Source organism: Anarhichas minor, unplaced genomic scaffold (genome assembly GCF_050575085.1).
Source record: "Anarhichas minor isolate MPS153535 unplaced genomic scaffold, ASM5057508v1 ptg000012l, whole genome shotgun sequence".
Classification (NCBI taxonomy): domain Eukaryota; kingdom Metazoa; phylum Chordata; class Actinopteri; order Perciformes; family Anarhichadidae; genus Anarhichas; species Anarhichas minor.
In genome coordinates, this window is record NW_027466458.1 from 4,934,692 (window position 1) to 4,954,564 (window position 19,873).

General features: G+C 42.4%; 1 protein-coding gene across 1 annotated transcript; it reads left to right on the forward strand.

The window, feature by feature from the left end:
* Nucleotides 1-621: 621 nt before the first annotated feature.
* Nucleotides 622-18,987, forward strand: tmod1 (tropomodulin 1). Its single transcript, XM_076090349.1, has 13 exons — nt 622-899; nt 4,198-4,293; nt 4,421-4,479; nt 4,603-4,740; nt 7,769-7,925; nt 9,761-9,877; nt 11,420-11,509; nt 12,437-12,567; nt 13,114-13,221; nt 13,427-13,570; nt 14,372-14,516; nt 15,171-15,270; nt 16,734-18,987. The coding sequence occupies exons 4-13, from the start codon at nt 4,618-4,620 to the stop codon at nt 16,750-16,752; spliced, it is 1,134 nt and encodes a 377-aa protein (XP_075946464.1). The 5' UTR covers nt 622-899; nt 4,198-4,293; nt 4,421-4,479; nt 4,603-4,617; the 3' UTR covers nt 16,753-18,987.
* The last annotated feature ends 886 nt before the right edge of the window (nt 18,988-19,873 follow it).

Sequence of the window (19,873 nt, forward strand, 5' to 3'; positions counted from 1 at the left end):
TTTTCTCAGGTGGTTTAATTTAAGTAAAAGATAAAATAAATTATTAAGAAAAGTAACACCTCTCATGACTCCCCTAGATTTATCTTGTGGCCCTTTTGAGGGGCCCACTAGGCTGGGAACCACTGGACTGAACTACCATGTACCTAGTACATGGTAGTTTGAATAGTTCATTTATTGACTAAAGTGTACGTAATGTGGGTTAATATGTTTTCTGGGTGCAGTAACTTCCTGTAATCTCAGCTGTTTACGTATAGCCTTCGTGCTAAGCTAACTGGCTGCAACTTCTAATAGACGGACACGAGAGTATCAGTCTTCTGATTTAATGCAAGCGTTCGTCGCTTTGGAAGGACGTAGTGGAGTGTTTTTACATTATTTGAGTAAATCCACTGCATATTGTGTGCACGAGAAACGAACATGAGCGGTGCACACTTAGCAGTATTTGTGTACGCATATAACGTTCTAATTTCACTTATTGAATGACAGTGAATCAATGAGTCCCACTATGGACGCAGTTGCGCTGCATGACATCACTGGAGTGACAGGGCAGCCGTGCTGGGGGGGAGGAGAGGGAGGAGGAGGAGGATCTCTCCCCTTAAGTTTACTTTGCCCTTTGCGGGAGATGAGATTCAGCCTCCGCAAACCCGCCGAGACACGACCAGGGACGTGGGGAGGAAACTCTGAGAGCACGCTGCTTAAATCTGCTGAATTCAGGATTATCTGCGGGTCATGGACGGTGTCGTCTAGTTGGGAGTTTTTTTGCGGATTCCCGGGTTGTGCGCCTGCAGCAGAGCGGACCTCGCAGTGCGACTCCAGGCGGCTCTGAAGGAAACCATATCTGGTCAAAGTATTCGTTGCTGTCACCCGGCGGGACTGTCCGGCTATAAATAGCGCCGGAGGAGGTACGGAAATAAATGCAAAAATTATACTGCACACTGTACAACAGTCAAATTAGTGAAGATCACGCAGCAAGGTTCAAATAATGTACAGGACTACGCTTTTGAAGTACTGCGAGAAAATAAGTTTCCATGATGTCATTGAGAATAAAGGAAGCTTCTCCAGCAATACTGAGGAATAGTTTTTAATTTGTATTTCTCTGTTAGGGTTTTCCTTCCTGTTGGATAATGTCTTACTAGCTGTTGCATCCCTCTTAAAGTAACGGCACTCTGCAAGTCCTAACACCGCAGTCCTGCACATATGCGCATTGTAACGCAGTCCTTATTATAAACGGTAGGGAACCTGCAAGAAAAGTCCTGCACTTCTCTATTTCGACTCATTCGATGCCTGTCATCCGATTGCCAAATGAGTAGTTATTATTATTATTGTGTGCTTCATAGGGCTCACCTTATGTATTTACATTTTTGCAGCCTACAAACTTAAGTTAGATTTATAATCACTCTACAAAAAAATAAATAGAAAGGCTTGAGTTATGATCCAAATTGTGTCTCCTTGGTGGTTTATGATGTGATCAAAAACAGTATTCATGTACAATTTTAGTAGAAAATGTAAAACCGTCGTTGCATTATTGAGTGCTGTGAGATGCATACGTCACTGCAGAGCCTTAACCTTTGTAGTTTAAGCTTTTTCCTCTTAGTTTTTGTTGTTGCAGGCTGCAAACCGTGTTGTATACTTTGAGACTAAACTTCAGCTCTGGTCACCTCTCTACAGGAGCCATTTGTCCCTCTTTGCCATGAACCCACTGTTGCACCGTGTTTCACCATAATAAACGTGCGCTCATGAGTATCTTCTTCCCTTGGATTAGTAATGTATCAAGTTAGCAGCTAGCTGACCAGTGAAGTGACTCTTTGACCTCTGCAGAATGCACAAATGGCCAGACCTCAAGTCCAAGGCAGCTAGTGAGCTGCTCGGCCCCTCATCATACACACCGTGACATACCACTCCTTGCTGGTCCCCCTTGTTACAGTCATAGCAGAAAACACACACACACATGCACAGACTGTCCGGTAGCTTATCTCAGCCACACGCAGAGGAAAGCTGACCAGTTGCTTCTCAGCTGTTTTCTGCTGGGCCGTCCCAGAGACCACTCTTAACAACTGCAATCTTGCAAAATAGTTTAGACAGATGCCAAACAAATTGTACTCCTCGACCACAGAAGATAAATAGCATAAAGCATGATGGAATCTGTAAGCAATGTCTCGTTATGGGAATATTGTGGTTATGTTTTGTTACCAAGTCCACTGCTCCACCTGCAGATCAGGATATTTAAGGTGTTTTAGAGTTCAATTTGTCAATTTTAGCATTACGTTTTTATTTGTATGTGACTCTAAAGAATACTTTCTCGTTAAAGTTTGTGTGGAGGGTAGTGCCTCCTAATCAAGCTCCTATGTTAGCTGAGTTTGGCCTAAGCTTAGAGAGGACAGGTATTTATCTTGAACTTCCCAAACTGAGGAACTTTTGAGTGAAATGTTCACACGACACTTACTGTACATGTGGTGATTTTCTTTTGTTCATGACAGTGTAAGCTGTTTGACGACATCAAGCAGGACGTTGTCTAAAAGTCTGCTGCTGTGCTCTCGGCTTTGTTTTATGTGCTGATTTATTGGCTGAAGGAGTTTTCTGCCTCTCTGTGGGCATGTGTGAGTTTTTACTGAGATGTTTGTGTATTTCACAGCAGAAAAACTCGGAGCAGCTGTTACAGAAGTAGCTGTTTTGTGTAAATCCGGTGTAAAAACAGATATTTCAGTCGTGAACTCACATTTTACTGTGATTAGAGGCTGTGCTCATGAAGAACCAGGTGTCATTTAACACCATTTTTAACGTTTTTTTCACACATTTGCCGTGATAAGAGGCTTTAGGACTGGACAGGCCTTGTTCAGAGGTCAAGTGTTGATGACGTTACACGGTACATTCTGGCTCAGGTCAGTTTTAATTGTCTCTCCTCTGGGCCCAGTGAATGTCCTCCAATGGAGCAGAAGCTGGTAGAAACGCAGTAAATACAGGCACAGGTCTGTTTGATATCATCAGATGCAGGCCGGCTTCTTCCAGCAGACCTGCAGCGTTACTTGGAGGTCAGCCCAGTTCTTCATCTTCAGTTTTGGAAACTTGTCTTGTCGTGAAGCTTAGAGAAAGCAGAACCCCCCAAAAAAAACCGCTTGTCTCCACCTGATAGGAGTTCAGCCAAAACACACTTGCTGACATACTTAAGATCAAAAAGACATCTTTATACTCACATTTACGCTCCTTGAATGCAATATTTTCTGCATTTCGGTTGGGTTTTTAAGCTACATCTCAACTTTTTCTGCCAAATTTGAGAACGTTGTCAACCTTTGATGCAGGCTAACTTATCATTAGTGTTGTCATGTGGACATCTATCAGCAGCAGCTCACACCTTCCTTTCAAACCCTGACCCACAGTTTTAAGGAGCCGTGGCTTAGAGACGAGCGTTCGAGCGCATGCCGAGCGTTCGGTGCTGTGACCCTCAAATGCTCTGCTGCAGTTCATCCATCATCAGTCATCTGGTCCTACAGCCAAGACTGACACGGAGAGAGAGAGAGAGGAAAACAGATCTCCAGTCTGTCCACACTGCCAGCGGAGAAGGAAAGAAAAAAAACGCTTTTCCGGACAAGATAGGTTTATCTTAGGTCGACTTTTACATTTTTCTGCAGAGAACTTTGAGGAAAATACACAGCACTTGTGGCAGTGATTCATGGCAGAGGGGTCAGATACAGGGTTTAATACTGGGAGGGAAGAGAGCAAGTGAACAGGTGAAAACCTACTCTGCTAACTAAAGGCTCGTTTGCTGTTAGAATCACACAAACGGGTAGCTGCAGTTGAACTAAGCTCGATGAATGTTTTTCCATCTGTTGTTGAGAACAGCGGATTTTTATAACATCGACAGGTGATCTCAGCTTGCTACCTTCAGTGACCTCGCATGATTTAACACTGATATTCTTGTCAAAAGCATTTTCCTGTCCCCTTCTACATTACCCAGTAGTTTGACCAACTCCCAACCAACAACACGATCGTGTTTTACCGGTTTTCTTATCTGAGCTAGAAAGCGAATACATTTACAGATTTCAAATGCCAAATGTCCTTTTCTACCAGCTATACCCTGACGAAATCCAGCTATCAAATCCGTTGAGGTTAAAATGACACAAGCTGCCTCATCGGGAAACTTGGAAGTTGAAATGAATCTTCAACTATTAATCTGTCCTCACTCCGTGCTTCTGCTTCCTCCAGGTCTCTCTCTCTCTCTCTCTCTCTCTCTCCCAGGAGCGCTACAGGCACTTGGCTGCCTTTTGCTTTTATTTCACCCCTGAGCTGGGGGCCATTGAGGTGAGTGCAGTTTTTTTTTTTAACAGCAAACAGTAACAACAAGTGACACTCACCATAAATGTTGTTAGTGCTTTCTCTGCTGTTTCTCTCCACAGATAAAGATTTTATTTCTCTCTCAAACTCGCAGGGTCTTGCAGGCTCCCAATCTCTTAAAATTAGTTATTCTCGTTTGGAGGGGTGATTGAGGTGAGGGAAGCGCTTTGAATATCTCCCAAAGCCCTTTGTGTATATTTACCCCGGCAGCACTGAATCTCACATCTCAAGACACATCTCAGAAATCAAATTGAAGAGACATTATCCACCTTGCAGGTGTTGCTGTCCATCATGTCGGTGATGAGGAAGGAGATGGAGAAGTACAGGGACATAGACGAGGATGAGCTGCTGAAGAAACTGTCAGAGGAGGATCTGCAGCGATTAGAGGATGAACTAGAGGAGCTGGATCCTGATGTAAGTTTATAATATAAAGTCCCTAAGGAGGAGTTTCTGTCGCTATGTTGTTGTCAGTGGAGAGTTATGGGGTCATACAGGCCTAATACAGGCCCCTGGTGTAATATACTGCTACTACACGTCCTTGTGTTTTCATCTGCATCGCTGTAAGCTAATTTCATTTCAAGTGCAACACATGTGAATGCCCTTGAACGCACAGCACTCACGAGTACATGGCTGTGATGTAAATAATGGTTTGTCTTAGTATTTCTCTGTTAGCATTAAGGTCAGTCCATGGGAGGCAGGGCAGCATATCATGTTGTCATTATGCTACGGAAGGTGCAGTACATCATAAGTTATACTCGTATTTAGTCTCTGTTACTTTTTATGGCGTGTTTATCTCTGCATTCGCTGCATCCACCGCCAGCTTGGTACCCTCAGTGATGTGTCATGGGTCGAGTTGGTGACAGCAGCTGTAATAGCTTTCTGATGAATGTCTGACTGCTCATAAAGTGGCTGGATTCCCCCTCAATGCCAAGGGGATGACTGGAAGGGTATAATGTGCAGGACTAAGTGTGTGCGTGTGTGTGTGTGTATTAGCGAGACCGATGCCAGCAGTGAGGGACCAGAGGGACTCCATGACGTAAACAGAGGAAACAGTGGGAGGCAGTGCGTGCGTCGCTTACCTTGTTTGTGCCTGTTTATGAGGGTAACCCGTTTCACAACAGTAAAGTGCCCCTTTGCTCTGACACACACTGTAACCTTCCCAGCAAGACGTCTCACATCAGTTTCAGTAAGCCATTGAAAAAACAAAAAAGTCATCATGTTGGACAAAAAAAAAAACACATGTCTGCCAGCTTCACTGTTATTGTAGGAATATAAATGTATTGTCAACCATCTTGAGAACATTTTGTGTTTTTTGTACAGACAGTACTGCCTCACAGTCATACAATGACACACTACAACTTGGACTGGATCATATTGTTTACTTTTCTAAGCCGTCACTTCCCTTAAGATTGGAGACATTTTTGGATTAAAGCTCTAACAGGCTTTTTCAAATCTGGAATAGGCTAATACGAGTCTCATGTACCGAGATTACTGGTGACAATTCTCAAATCATGGAACGTTCAACCTAAAGAGAAAATGTTCACTCATCTACATAACTTAAAGCCGCACTACCTCATATTTTTAGTGAACATTTTAATGCTAAAGTTGCTTTGAGACTTCTGGATGCGTAAATAAGCAGCTTTTTGCCAAGTTTGCCATGTTAACTTTTCACGGTGGTCAACCCTCCTCTTTACTCCCTCCCCCCCCCTCCCCCCCCCCCCTCCAAAATATTACCATCAGTTATTGCTTCTTTAAAAAGAAAATGTCACATTTTACTCACATGCCGAAAAAAGTTAACCCCTGCATCTCAGCCTTGTGTTCGTGGAGGCTTGTAACTGTACAGGTGGCATTCATGTGCTCATAGATGACTGCTAAGGCTGCTGGGAGGAGGAGAGAGACAGAGACCAAACGAGGCAGGTGTTGGGATGACAGGGGAAGGTACAGTTAGAAAAGGACAGGAGTCAGAGAGACAGAGTCTCATGCTGGTAAAAATAACATGCTGGGGACCCGTTATCTGCAGCTGATATAAAGTGTGACATGAAAAGCTTGGCAGTGACGGTGTGCTATACTCCTGGCTTTACTATAAATACTTCTGTAAGTCACGTGAACATTTACAGGCCGCCACTGGAAAAACTGAATGAGAGAAACTGAGAAGAAGAGAACTTGTTCTTTTACTTCCAAAGAGTATATCTCAAACCAAATAATAATGGTGAATGTGTGGCGTACTGGGGAAATAATTTGGTATGTTTTTTCGAAAAAAGGTTTGCTGAGAGAGTGAGAGTCATGAGGAGAGAGAAGCCTGTGAGTGCTGAGAGGACTGATAAGATATGAAGCTATAAGTAGCACTTGTAAGAGCTTGGCTTTGAATGCTGCTTTAGGTTGAAAATAACGTGGCGAGCAGCAAAGCTCTGGGAAATGTCTTGGTTCTGTGTTGGGCTGGAGTAGAGATAGGATGTAGGAGTTACATTATCCAGAGCAAAGATATTGTACCACCAAAGATCTATCTCACTATGCTTTAATGGTGTAATATTTTATCATATTGTTGTTGTCCCCCTCCTAAAAAGTCCACAAAATTGTTAAAATAATGTATTACAAATAATACATTTCAGATTTGGCCACAATTTGGTCTTATGTTAGTGAATACCTGCAAAATGTATGAAAAGTAAACGTGTATTCTGCTGTGGGTTTGTGTACTTTTGTTTTTTAAACGGGTTTCTTTTAAACTTACCAATCACTAATGTGCCGTGCATTTATTGGTCTATTTTATTTATCTGGTGATGACCTTATTTATTCTCATTGCCGTGAATAAATGTGGAGAATGTGCATGCTACAGCGGGTTAAAGGTGTCCTAACTTTCCGGCAATCGCAAAGATCTCTGTTTTCGTTGTCACTTATCGCGACACGTGTGACGATTGCAGGTGTGTTTTTGATTTCACTTTCTCAGAGATCGCCGCTTGTGGTATTTCCTGGGAATGTTACCCAGTTGGTAATACTGTAAAGGGAAGGCCTTTTTAAATCAGTGGACCGTAGGCTCAATCACCATTGTGTCCTCACTCGGCAAAGATAGTAACTTAACAGACATCCATTTAAATGAAAACTGTTTAACTGTTAATTTTTCAGAATAAAAGACTGATTATTTTCTGACATTTAAATCGCCACAAACCATGCACAAAGGATTCGTTCCTCACCTCTAACTGGAGTCCGCAATGGTACCACTGGTGCCTGGAAGATGTGTAATGGAGATTACTGTTTTATACAGTAGTATTACTGTAGCAAGGAAAACATCCTGGAGTAATTTGTTCTACATTGTTCTGCACTGGTGTTGCATGTCAGGACTTAACTGCTGTGATTGAAAGAAGGAAGTGAGACTAATTCGGGAAAAAACTACTTTTTCCCCCTAATACGCAGTGCCAGTCTGACGTAAATTCTCATTCTTGTCTAGAATGCATTGTTGCCAGCTGGGATGCGGCAGAAGGACCAGACCAAGAAATCTCCGACGGGAATGTTTCAGAGAGACAACCTGCTGGCCCATCTGGAGAAACAGGCCAAAGAGCATCCTGACAAAGAAGACCTGGTGCCCTTCACAGGGGAGAAGAGAGGTACGGACTTGTTAACCTACATAGTTGACCTACTTGGATCAAAAGGTGTCTTTGTCTCGCTCCTTGCCCTGTTGTTATCAAGTGAAAAGATGACAAGAACACCAGATGTCAACACTGTTTGGTTTCCCTAAATATTAAACATGACAGAGTAATACAATTATGTGAGCTGAGGGGAGGGTGGATATTATGCTCAACGTTGGAGAAGATTCAAATCAACGCTCAAATTAATCATGACCTACTGATTTCACACGTCTAGCATGGGCATCTCAGGTATCCACGACAAGGAGGATTTTTTTTAAATTCCCTGAAGGGTGATTGGTTCCACAAGACTACCCCACATCAGGCCTTGTGGGGCCTGTCAGCACGGCAGCACCGGTCCAGTGTGGACACAGAGGTGCGTGACGGATGGCGAGAGATACCAAACTTCTCTATGTGAAACTCTAGTAGGTCTCCGTGCCGTCACTGTCGTCATGAACTTCTTTGCTGTCGTTGTTGCTTTAGTGCACTTAAAAGAGCAGCTGTAAAACTGCAGGTGGGGAAAGTGAATGAGTAACAATCTCCCTTCCCTCAACTAGTACAGTCAAGGTACCGCTGAGCAAGGCTTTTAACATCTAGTTAAAACACTCGGCTTCGAAACGGAGCATGTGAGCGGAGTTACTGCACCCTGTTTGAAGCTGTCTGTCACTGCTCCCCTTCTGCTCACCCTCCACTGACTGACATGAAGCCCACTGAGGGTTGCAACATAGCTGGGCTTGAAACGGGTCGATTTACTTGTCACAACTGTTAACTGTGATTTGCGGGTGCGGTGGTATGATTGGGACGGAGAGAGAGCACGCGAGAAGCGGCTAAGAGCTCTGGGTAACATCTGGGTAACCGTCTGGCTGAAATTCGAGGAGCTGATCGCACGAGCGCAGACATAGCGGACCTGTCAATAAAGACACAGACGCCTGGGTCTCTGCAGTCAGACAGACCCGGTGACGACAGCCTGCGGCCAGGTGTGACGAGATGAAGTGATAGGCTCAGCTGTTATGTAAGAGAGCTCGTCAGAGATCTCTGTGTCATTCTTCACCTTAGTTTGACATTTAAATTTGAAACAATTATGTCTGTATATTCTCCATTTCAATATAAGCTTCTAACAAGTCAATGGTCTTCATTGTTTCTGTAATTCATACTGACTTACTGAGGAAATGTTGTTCTTCTGCCTACAAATAGATGTATTTTTAACCAATTGTACTGTGTCTGTACAGCGCTGATGCCTTCATGTCATCTCAGAGTTTCGTGTTTCTGTAACTCTTCTCATATATATCAGACTTGGAGCCTGCTGTTGCTACATGCTGGCTCGCTGTTGTGTCTTAGTGGGATACTTGAATGGAACGGAGACATCGTTAATATTATAAGTTACACCTGTACTTTGCCGACTACGATAAATCAAAATGCCATGTCAAGGCCATTTTGTCGTGTTTACTCTGTTAGTACATGCTTGTACTCAGCTAATTTCATATACCGTTATATAATAAAGTGTCCAGCCGCCGTGTTATTTATTTGTCATGTTAAATGGCCCTGCACTCCTATTGCCCACCCACACAGGTGTTTTCACCTATTTGCCTGATTAGACTCCTCCTCAGGACTGTGTAGAGGCTGGATTGACATTAGTTGCAAAGGTCTAATTAGTCAGATTAATTAAACCCTTTTGTGAGCGCGGAGGGGGACCTTTAACTCACAAGTCTCCAGCAAATACAATATATTCAAAATGTTATTAGCTAATCGTTACATGCCAGGGATGCTGGTCGTTGTAGTGTATGTCTCTGTATTGAGTCCATCCACTCGTGTTGTAGGGAAAACCTTTGTGCCAAAAAAGAGGGTGGACCCCATCATGGAGAATGTGACCCTGGAGCCGGAGCTAGAAGAAGCCCTGGCTAGTGCTTCTGATGCTGAACTCTGTGATATTGCAGGTATCTCAATCACACCCACTCACATCTCCTATATACATACAGCGTATGCGTTTCAGGTTCAGAGGTTTCATTTTTCTCCTATTTTCAACCACATATGCACACGTGTTTTGTAATTGTTTTGTGTCTCTTTATCAAAATGTTGTTATATCTGCAACTTTAAGAAGACACTACTTTTACCACAGTTTTACAATTATCAGAGTCCTCGTGGTGAAGGCAGTTTAGAACATACTTCCAATAGTAGAAAGTGAAGAATTCTGTTTTTCATGTGTTTATAGCATTTATAAAAAAAAAGAAAATGAACCTTTCGGATTTTCTTTAAAACTAAAAACTAACTTTAAAAAAAACAGACACTCTCCCACACATACATACATAAAAACATCTGAATGAAGGATATTCATGGACTGGATCTCATGCGCTAAAGTGCAGGTGTCTCACTATTCTTCATCTTCATCTTCTCTCACTAATCGGTGGCCTCGACTTCCCCTCATTCATTTACTTTTCCTAAATCCAAATCTTCTCCGTTTCCTCTAGCAATCCTTTTCATCTTCCCTCCACCCTTCCCCCTCATCCCTCCATCTCCTCCACCTCCTCCATCCCTGCTGGATACCTCGGTTCACTAGCTGAACATCACCCGGGGTATCTGTAGACTGCACACACATTTGTCTTTGCATGGAACGATTCTGGCCCTCTTGTCATGTTCGTGCTGTCAGCTCGTGTTAGGCAGACATTTAGTAAAACCCCTGCAGCTTGACTCAGGGACACATAGTCTGCGCTGTACATGCATTACACATCATCGATTCAGTGTAATGTATGGCGAATGTCATTACTTGTTGCATGTACAAACTTTTAACATATTTGCTGTAAAGGTGACTGACATTTTAACGAGTGATCCGGATGGATTTAGCAGCAGGCTTTTTTAAAATCTCACTTGTGGTAAATTGAGAGATCACAACTGTAAATGCTACATTAAATCTCTATTGAGAGGGATACATTACAATATGTAAACACATTTAGTTTCACCCACTACCAGAGTCTATTCTCCCTGCATTAGCACGACAGAAATGTATTATCAAGCAATGCTGTTGCAGAAATATTTTCAGAGCACGAGCCCCCGGAGTTGATGAAGGTAACGTTCCCCAATTCTACAAAGAGCAGCTTGGTAGCCTGTGTTCCCTAACTGTTTATGTCTCTCTGTTCTCTCCTGTCTCTGTCAAACTAACGAGTTGATCATTATCTCGTATTGTCTAGCGTCCTCAGAGTAGCTGCTCGTTCAAAAAACAGTACATGTTCCCCATTAACTTAAACCTTTCAGCTTGATCGTTGAAAAGGACAGTGAGTTGCTCGTGATGCTGCAAGTGCCGATGTGCTGTCTGTATTAGCATGGTGGTCAACTGTACGGCTGTAACTAGTCAATCATCAAATCTATAGACTCTTTTTCAGCATTCCTCTTTCTTTCTCTCTCTCTCTGTGTTTCTTCCTCTGACTCTCTGTTCATGCCCTTTGTTCTTTCCATCCTCATTGAGTCTTTCTATTGTCTTCCAGCCATCCTGGGTATGCACACCCTGATGAGTAACCAGCAGTACTACGAAGCCCTGGCCAGCAGCACCATAGTCAACAAGCAAGGCCTCAACAGTACGTGAAACACACGCGCATACACATGTACACGTTAGTACGCACGTACTGAAACTTATGTAACTTATATTTGTTGTAATCCGCCAGTTGCATGAGCTTGTCTTCACTCGGACGCATTTGCTGCAGGGCTGCAGTAAAAGTATCCTAAAATAACGCAGATCACTCAACTAGTTTGCAGAAAAATAATCGCCTCATTCGAGAAAAATGTTGAAGCGAAGTTGACTTGGACCAGAATCAAGCGGAATGATCTCACGTTGGCAGAATGTTGGTTTATTTTACCAAAGATGTTCGGCTCAGTCTTTCTGTTGCACTCGCATGCACAACTATAGTTACACAAAGTACTGATTCATTAGATGATGCTAAGTGTATACTTACGTTGTCCTATAGCTCCTTTAGGGAATAACTGATGATTCATCTGTCTACCCGTCGTCTTCCACTACACAGTGTAAACTGTGGTACATTACTACACACACACAGAGAAACACACGTGCTAAGAGCCATTGTTTATGTTGCGTGGAGGCTCATCCTATAGATTCTGCTCCAGCTCCAAACAGAGACAGAGGGGGCGAGCGTCTCACTTCCAAATATGACCGGCTCTCATAAAGAGCGCTAGCTATAAACCTCTGATTCGCCTGCTGAAATCGTCAGCTGCTCTGTTTTCAGTGCCGATACACAGGGCATGAAAAAGTGTTTGGCTTTTTTTTTGTTATCGTTTGAGCATTGTTTCACAGGACTGCAATTGAGGTCAGTGTTTCCAAAGCACACAGTGAAGAAATAAGTGGACCACACTAGATATATAATCCAGTTGTAAACTGACTGCCTGTAAAGTGGGATAAAACAAATACAACTATGTATGCTGTGGTATCCATTGGAAAATGTTCATCGATCAGCATATATCCTCTGTGTGTCCTGTACATGTGTGTGTAGGTGTGATCCAGTGCACCCAGTACAAACCAGTCCCCGATGAGGAGCCCAACTCCACTGACGTAGAAGAGACCCTGTTGAGAGTGAAGAGGAATGACCCTGACCTGGTGGAGGTCAACCTCAACAACATCAAGGTAACAGTGTGTGTGTGTGTGTATGAGGATATGAGTTTGATACTGCTGTATCGTTAAACTCAAAAACAACAGGGTCTGATTTTGATTTATTTTGGATTCTGACAACCTACATGTTGTAAAGTTGTACATCTGATATGAAACATATCATCTGTCCCCGGTGGTATTTGTTTTAGTACTTTTAGTACCACTGAAGGAAACTAAACGTTGTCTCACAAAAGATTCATATCGTGTTTGGTTATATTCCAAAAAGCAAAAACAAACAAACCTCGGTGCACACAATTTAGTTTTTACATTTTAGTTTTGCAGATGGGATTTAAAAAGTTATTTAAATGAAATAAGTTTGTTTTAATATTTTGCAAATATGAAATTCTTTTTAGAGCATAAACTGAATTTCTAGCACATTTTATTTCATGAAACACATTTTAGGCGTTCCGTTGGCAAAATGAAGTAATGTTTCTGTAATGTGAAAAAATTGGGAATTTATGTGAAGAACATTCATTTATTGACATTTTCTGAGCTGTAATGTTTGTGTCTCTCTGTACCCAGAACATCCCCGTTAAGACTCTGAAGGCGTACGCTGAGGCTCTGGTGAAGAACACTGTGGTGGAGAGGTTCAGTATTGTAGGAACCAGGAGCAACGACCCGGTCGCATTCGTAAGTCATAACTGTTACAAAATACAGCACAGAATCCTGTTACCTGCTTAATTGCTCCGTCTATCTGAAATCAAGTCCCAAGTTATGGTATCATTCTATTATTAACACTTGTCTTCTATCAGGGTTTATCTGAGTCACTCTTTATTTTAATGACAATCATGCTTTATTGCAAAAAAAAAAGATACAGTTATGTGTGTTTCCTCAGGCCCTGGCAGAGATGTTGAAGGTGAACACGACGCTGAAGAGCCTGAACGTTGAGTCCAACTTCATTACAGGGACAGGAATCCTGTTCCTCATAGCGTCACTGCAGTACAACACCATACTGCAGGAGCTCAAGATAGACAATCAGGTACCAACACACGCACATCAATACACACACACAGATAATCTCCCCTGCATAGTGTTGATGCAGACCCATCGGCTACGTTCACATGACAAGTAAAAGTGGCCCAAATCCAACCAACAATAGCTGCTAAGAGCTGCTAAGAGAACGTGCATGTGTGTGACGTCATTTTGTCTCGAAATGTCTGTCTCTCAAAAGTAACATTTTCTGTTGTTGTTTCAACGTGCATGTGTGTGTTATTGGTTGCATGCGAGGAAGAGATTCGTTGACACTGATGTCACATATCAGTCACTTTAAATGTGAACTGTGTAGGAAGAAAGATCGAATCTGGGGGGGAAAAAATCGCAATTGAGCGTTGAGTCTCGTATTTTAAACAAAGGTGTGTGTGTGTGTGTGTGTGTGTGTGTGTGTGTGTGTGTGTGTGTGTGTGTCAGGTAGTGTACACAGGCCATCTTTGCCACTTCGGTCTAATGCTCCCTGATTGCATTGCCATGTGTCATACTGCATAGTTGTACATCTGTGACTAACAAGCGCGCTCATTAGTTGAACTTGTTGAATGATCCTGATGAAGCATGTTACTCCTGCCTCTTCATCCTCTGTTGCCATGGAGATCACCGCCTCATCCGTGGCGGCGCAGTTTGCGGAGAGGATGGCAGTCATTTTGCGTTCTCCTCTTCTTGTCTCTTTCGCCTAACGTTTCCATATCGCGACCTAAAAAAATCACCGTCTTTGATCATCACTACACAACTCTTTGTGTGTCTCCTCCTCCTCCTCCTCCTCCTTTCTCTCTCTCTCTCCCAACTCCAGAGCCAGCCGCTGGGCAACAAGGTGGAGATGGAGATAGCCAGCATGCTGGAGAAAAACACCACGCTGTTGAAGTTTGGATATCATTTCACCCAGCAGGGCCCGCGCCTCCGAGGCTCCAACGCCATGATGAACAACAACGACCTGGGTGGGTTTACTGACATGCACACGACTCATTTTATGTCTGCTCTGAGAAACTGCATTTGGAACATGACAAAAGTTCACGAACTGGTCCTGGTCCAGTAATGGCGGTTATCTAACTTGTACACAGTCTTTCGGTAGTATTGCATTTGGCAGTGTCGGTTGTTACGTGCGTCAGTGCTGACACTTTATCTTCACTATATCTCCTCGGGTTCTACTTTAATCAGACTCTAATAGAAGGATCAGAGTGATATCATTGGACGTTAACACGGTCGTATGGCCAGAGAGACCCGGCCAATCAAAACAGGGGCTTCCTAAGTTATGACATCAGCACTAAGAAAAGAGTCTGTGCATGAGAGAGAGAACGAAATGTAACCGGTGGACGAGATGGTTCTTGCTCTGCCCATGCACAACAGTAGTTATTTGACTTGCTGTCTTTGTACTAATGAGTTGATTTTACCTCCTCTACACTTTTAAGCGGCACAAAATAAACACTTGTTAAGTTTGTTTGTGAATGCTCTTGAACGTAACCTGGCAACCCGTTTTTAGGTTTAGGAATTATGATTACATTTGTGCTCGTGTTGTGTCGCAAACCACTTGAAGTTAAGTCCATGTGTCATAATCTTGTCGTACTGTTTTCCTTCCCCTCGCCATCTTGAAGCTCGAGTCGTCAGGTCGGAGTCGGACGGCTCCTTCACCCTCACTCTGTCTGTTCCTGAGCTGGAAAGAGCCTTTGGGAAAAAGTTCAAGTCCAAGACTAAGTAAAAGAAATATTTAAAAACAACAGCGCACAGCCTTGCCTTTCTTCTGCCAACATCACCTGGCTCTTTTCCAGACCGCTGGAAACCTCTGCCACCGTCTGTCATACTCCTCCGGGAGTTTCTGTTGCTTCTCCACGACACCTATCATCACTTTCCCTCCTTTCAGCTTTTAGTCATCTCTGATCTGCAGACACCACTGACAGCGGCTCCCAAATGTAGCTGCTGTTGGCTCCACGGTCCCCACCATAGTCAGAATATATTTCATGCTAGAAAAATTTCATGGTCTTCATCTGCTGTTTTGGCATCACTTTCCCAGTAATAAATCAGTGCTGTGATCTATTCTTTGGCCACTTTATTTATGTTTCATTTTGGCCTTTTCACTCATTTGATCATTCTCTTATCCAGATGTGCTGTTTCTTCTGTTCCTGCATTGTCTGCAGGCATTTGGCCTCTTCTGCTCCACCTCTGTCCTCTCTTCTACTCTTTGTTAAACTGGCAAAGTGGGCAACTGCTCTGGTTCCCCAAACCCTCGGTGGCCCCGAAGTTGTCAGGGTCATTGTGTGGCAATTTGTTTGTGATCATTTAATACATTGCAGATGTTTTTGGTCATATTTTATGCACCACTAAAGCACAGTATAAACTGAAAGGAAAGTGACCTAAGAATGCAAGTTTTACACACCAGACTCTGTTTACAGGTGTTGAGGATGCATATGTGAAAGAAGTTCGTTAAAGCTTTTAGTGGCACCAAAGAGAGACATTTGATGAATCACCTCAGGTGATGTCTCTTGCAGCAAGTTTGTAAACGGAGAGACTCTTGGGTTCTGGCGTTAGAGAGAAGTGAGTTTACCACACCTCTGTACCAGACCATTAGCCGCTACTAGCATGACACTTTCTGATCAAACTGTGGACGATTGAGTTGCATTGTGGGTAATGTAGCCACCAGGTTTTGATGAGGACGATATCTCTGGTTCTGCTGCATTGATTTAGTTCTAGGGAGTGCACTGCTAAATCAGAGTACTTAAGTTTTGGCCCTTGTTGTTTCAGTATATATATATATATATATATATATATATTGTTACATGGTGCATTCTGCTAAATATGATCATGTGATCAGTCAAATTAATGATGATCACTTGTCTATCTGGCCCTTCTCTTATCAATGTCTTACTCTCGTCTGCCGTTTTGCTTTCTCCTCCAATAGCTCCTGCTAAAGCCACTTGAAGACAAAGAGCTGTAACTTTAATCTTTCTGTCCTGCTTTTTGAAAGTTGTTCCCGTTTTTCAGTTGCATCTCTTTGCTTTACTCGTGGAAATAATGCTTTAGCTAAAGTTGTTGTTTACGATGATGATAAATGTCTGTTTTTCTAATCTTTCTCTTTCTCTGGGCTTCCCTTCCTTCCTCCTTCCCCCTCATACCGCTATATTTCTTCATCTGTCCATCTGTCTCCTCTCCTCCATCTACAGTAAGAAAGAGAAGGCTTGAGGGAGGTCCCATCTTGCCTAAGTGTCGGACGAATGTGTAGAGACCAGGGCTGCCCTCGTTCCCCTTCGACCCCATTCTACCATCTTTCCAACCCCCGTCCTCTCCAGCCTCGCACCCTCCGATGGCCTGCCCAGAAGACCACGCCCATCGTTTCAGGTTCAATAGTCTCTGAACTCTTTCTACTTTCCAGACTCTTTTTTCTTTTTTTTAGTAGATATTAAAGGATCCAATGGGATTTATCAGCAGTGTCCTTCTGAGCTTTCAGTGCAAAAGACGAGATTGTGTGCTTATTTTTGTGCTCTGGAGTTTGAATTTGTGACTTGGGTTCGAGGCGTGGGCCTTTGTATGAACTCACCAGGGAAGGCTTTGCCGTTGTGAATCCATTAATATCTCCTTCGAGAGTCTAGAGTCCTTAATAAAGGGGGCTGGAGGTGTGGTTTTGAATGTGGGCCCACTGAAAGGTGACAGAACACTTTTAGAAATCCCTGTTTCTATTGATGAGTTGAATGAGTTCTAATTATTAATATTATTATTATGCTGTAAATGAGTTATGCTGTCATTACTGCTGTTCCCAAAAGCTTCTACTGTTGCTTCAAGGTTGACATAATCGGTATTTTCTACCAATTATTCACCAAAGTCAATGTCCCATTTCAATTCATTAGACCTAATGAAAACTCTGTGATATTGGATTTTGACCTGATGTCGCAGCCTTTTTTTCTAATTCGGTGTAAACAGTATTTTAGTGACTCACCGTCCTCAAATACTAAGCTACATAAATTCTTCAGTGATGGACTATTAGATTTATAAACCTGGCTACTGTGAGATATTCTCGCTATATACGGAATATATTTATTTGTGACAGACCTGGGAAAGAATCAGAAGCCACTCAAACACTTCATTTCATGGATTGATTGTGCTGGACAGCGTGATAACTTGTGTAAAAATGTTTCTGTAAATGAAAATGTACACTCTAATTACACTTTACGTTGTTATACTATCCAGCATGTATGTTAGCAGTCCCTGCAGAGCATTCCCGCTAGCTGGGAATGGCAACTGCCAACTTTTATTTACTGACATTAAATACTCTATGAACCCTCTGTATTATATCCCACAAACACCGTGTTGTTATATAGAAGTTCCTGTCTACAAGTCAGACTGTAATAACCCAAAGTAACAGCGAGTATTTGAATGGACTTCTGTCACACTTTCAACCAGGTCTGGTTTGTTGATTGTTTGTGTTTACTTTACATTTACTGGAGCTAAACTGTGTGGTTTGATACAAAATGTTTGGTACTTTCTGTTTGTTACAGGTTTCACATTAACGCCTCAGTCCAGGTTGGGAATATTTCAGTGGACACAGATTTACAAACACAGGAAACCTCTAATGTCTTTACAGCTGTCAGATTACACAAGTCCATCCATTGTGTTTGAATAAAACAAACCTTAACAGCAGTTTTAAAAATGCTTGTTCAGCTGTGACGGGTCTTAAATCAACACCGGACATCTGAAATATTGTTTTACGCTCTGATACTGGATGAATCCTTTTAGAGTTCACGACGGACATGTTCTTTTTATTGAGGGCGAAACATGTCTGTGAATACATGTTTATGTCCTTGTTACCAACTACACAACTACATGCTGGTGATGATCTACGCTGCAGTGTATTTTTGCAGCACTTAATTCAACCTAACAGCACAATGAACCGCTGATGTCACAAGAAACCAGAGCAGATATGTTGCTGTCTGAGAATAAAACTGCTCCAGTAAGAATCACCTTCAAATGCTCTGCACTCTTGTTACGTTTTAACGGCTCAAAATGAAATGTGTCTGTATGTTTCCTGCTTAAAACAAAAGTTGCAGACTGGAAAGTAAATCTGACCTGACCATGTCATCCATGTTTCCTCGATGCCAACAACTGTACCCGATACTGACAGCATGCTTAAGGGTCTGATAACCCTTTTAATGTTATTTAATACCACTGCTTTGTTACTCTCTCATCAGTGCTGTGGGTGTTGTTCAACAACTGGTAATTATGGATGTAAACATTTCTAAAACAATAAGTAACTGAATGCCGAGAGGCAAAAGAGGCCACTCAAAGTCTTTGTGTGTCCAGTTCTTTTTATTTTTTCTGTCTAGTGTTTTCTGATATTTTAGTGGTTGACTCTGTTTTGTTAGATAGTTCACCTTTTTGGGTTGAATTTTTGCAAATAAATGAATAAATAAAGCTTGAAATATGTCTTTGTGTACTCCCATATATAGACAACAGTGCCACCCTGTGGCAATATGGAGGAAATACACCAAGTCAACTTTGTTTTTACAATTAACACTTGAAATGGACAATGGAAGATCTTGGGTACATACTAATAATTATGAAGATGAAACAAAATATTTTGTTAAAATATGAAAAATACAAATTCCCCTTGTGAGTCGTATTGGCATCATGTGGTCCTGGAGTCACCTGCTATGCAGAAGTAGTTTTGAGTAGTCTGCCAGTTGCATATATTTTTGTTCGTCGACAGATTTCGTCGTCTCGATCGGGTCTCAACCTCAACCCCCACACACACACACACACACGTTCCACCCCTGGCCCGATTGAGCGGCTGGTGTGATCCCAATGGCCAATAGGGTCTCTAGTTCACTTCTGTTGTGAAGCCCACCACACGTCCCAGAGAACAGAAGATGACAACTTTTTAATGTCTGTTGAACAAGGTTTAAAGTTTTTATTGAATCTCAGGCAGAAACATACATTATAATCCTTTATTGCTCAATGGCATTCCACGCCGCGCTCAGCGGCTCATTCTCACACCTAAACCAACAATAAGAACTAAATCAAGCATCACTTTGTCTCTGGTTTTTCTGTGTAACTGAACCAGTAGCCAAACTCACCATGTATGTGTGTGTGTGTATTGAGGGAGGGTGGTCTCTTTCTTCACATGATGCAAAATCCAGACATGTAGTCCACCTTCAGGTTTATACCGCTTAATATAAAACTCATGTTTCCTGTTTATTCATAGATTCATTCAGTATTCGCTCCCTATTACAGATCCTGATAGTAATAGTATATATATATATATATATATAGTAAGTTCTGGTTTTATGGCTGAAAGCTTAAGGTTTTGGCT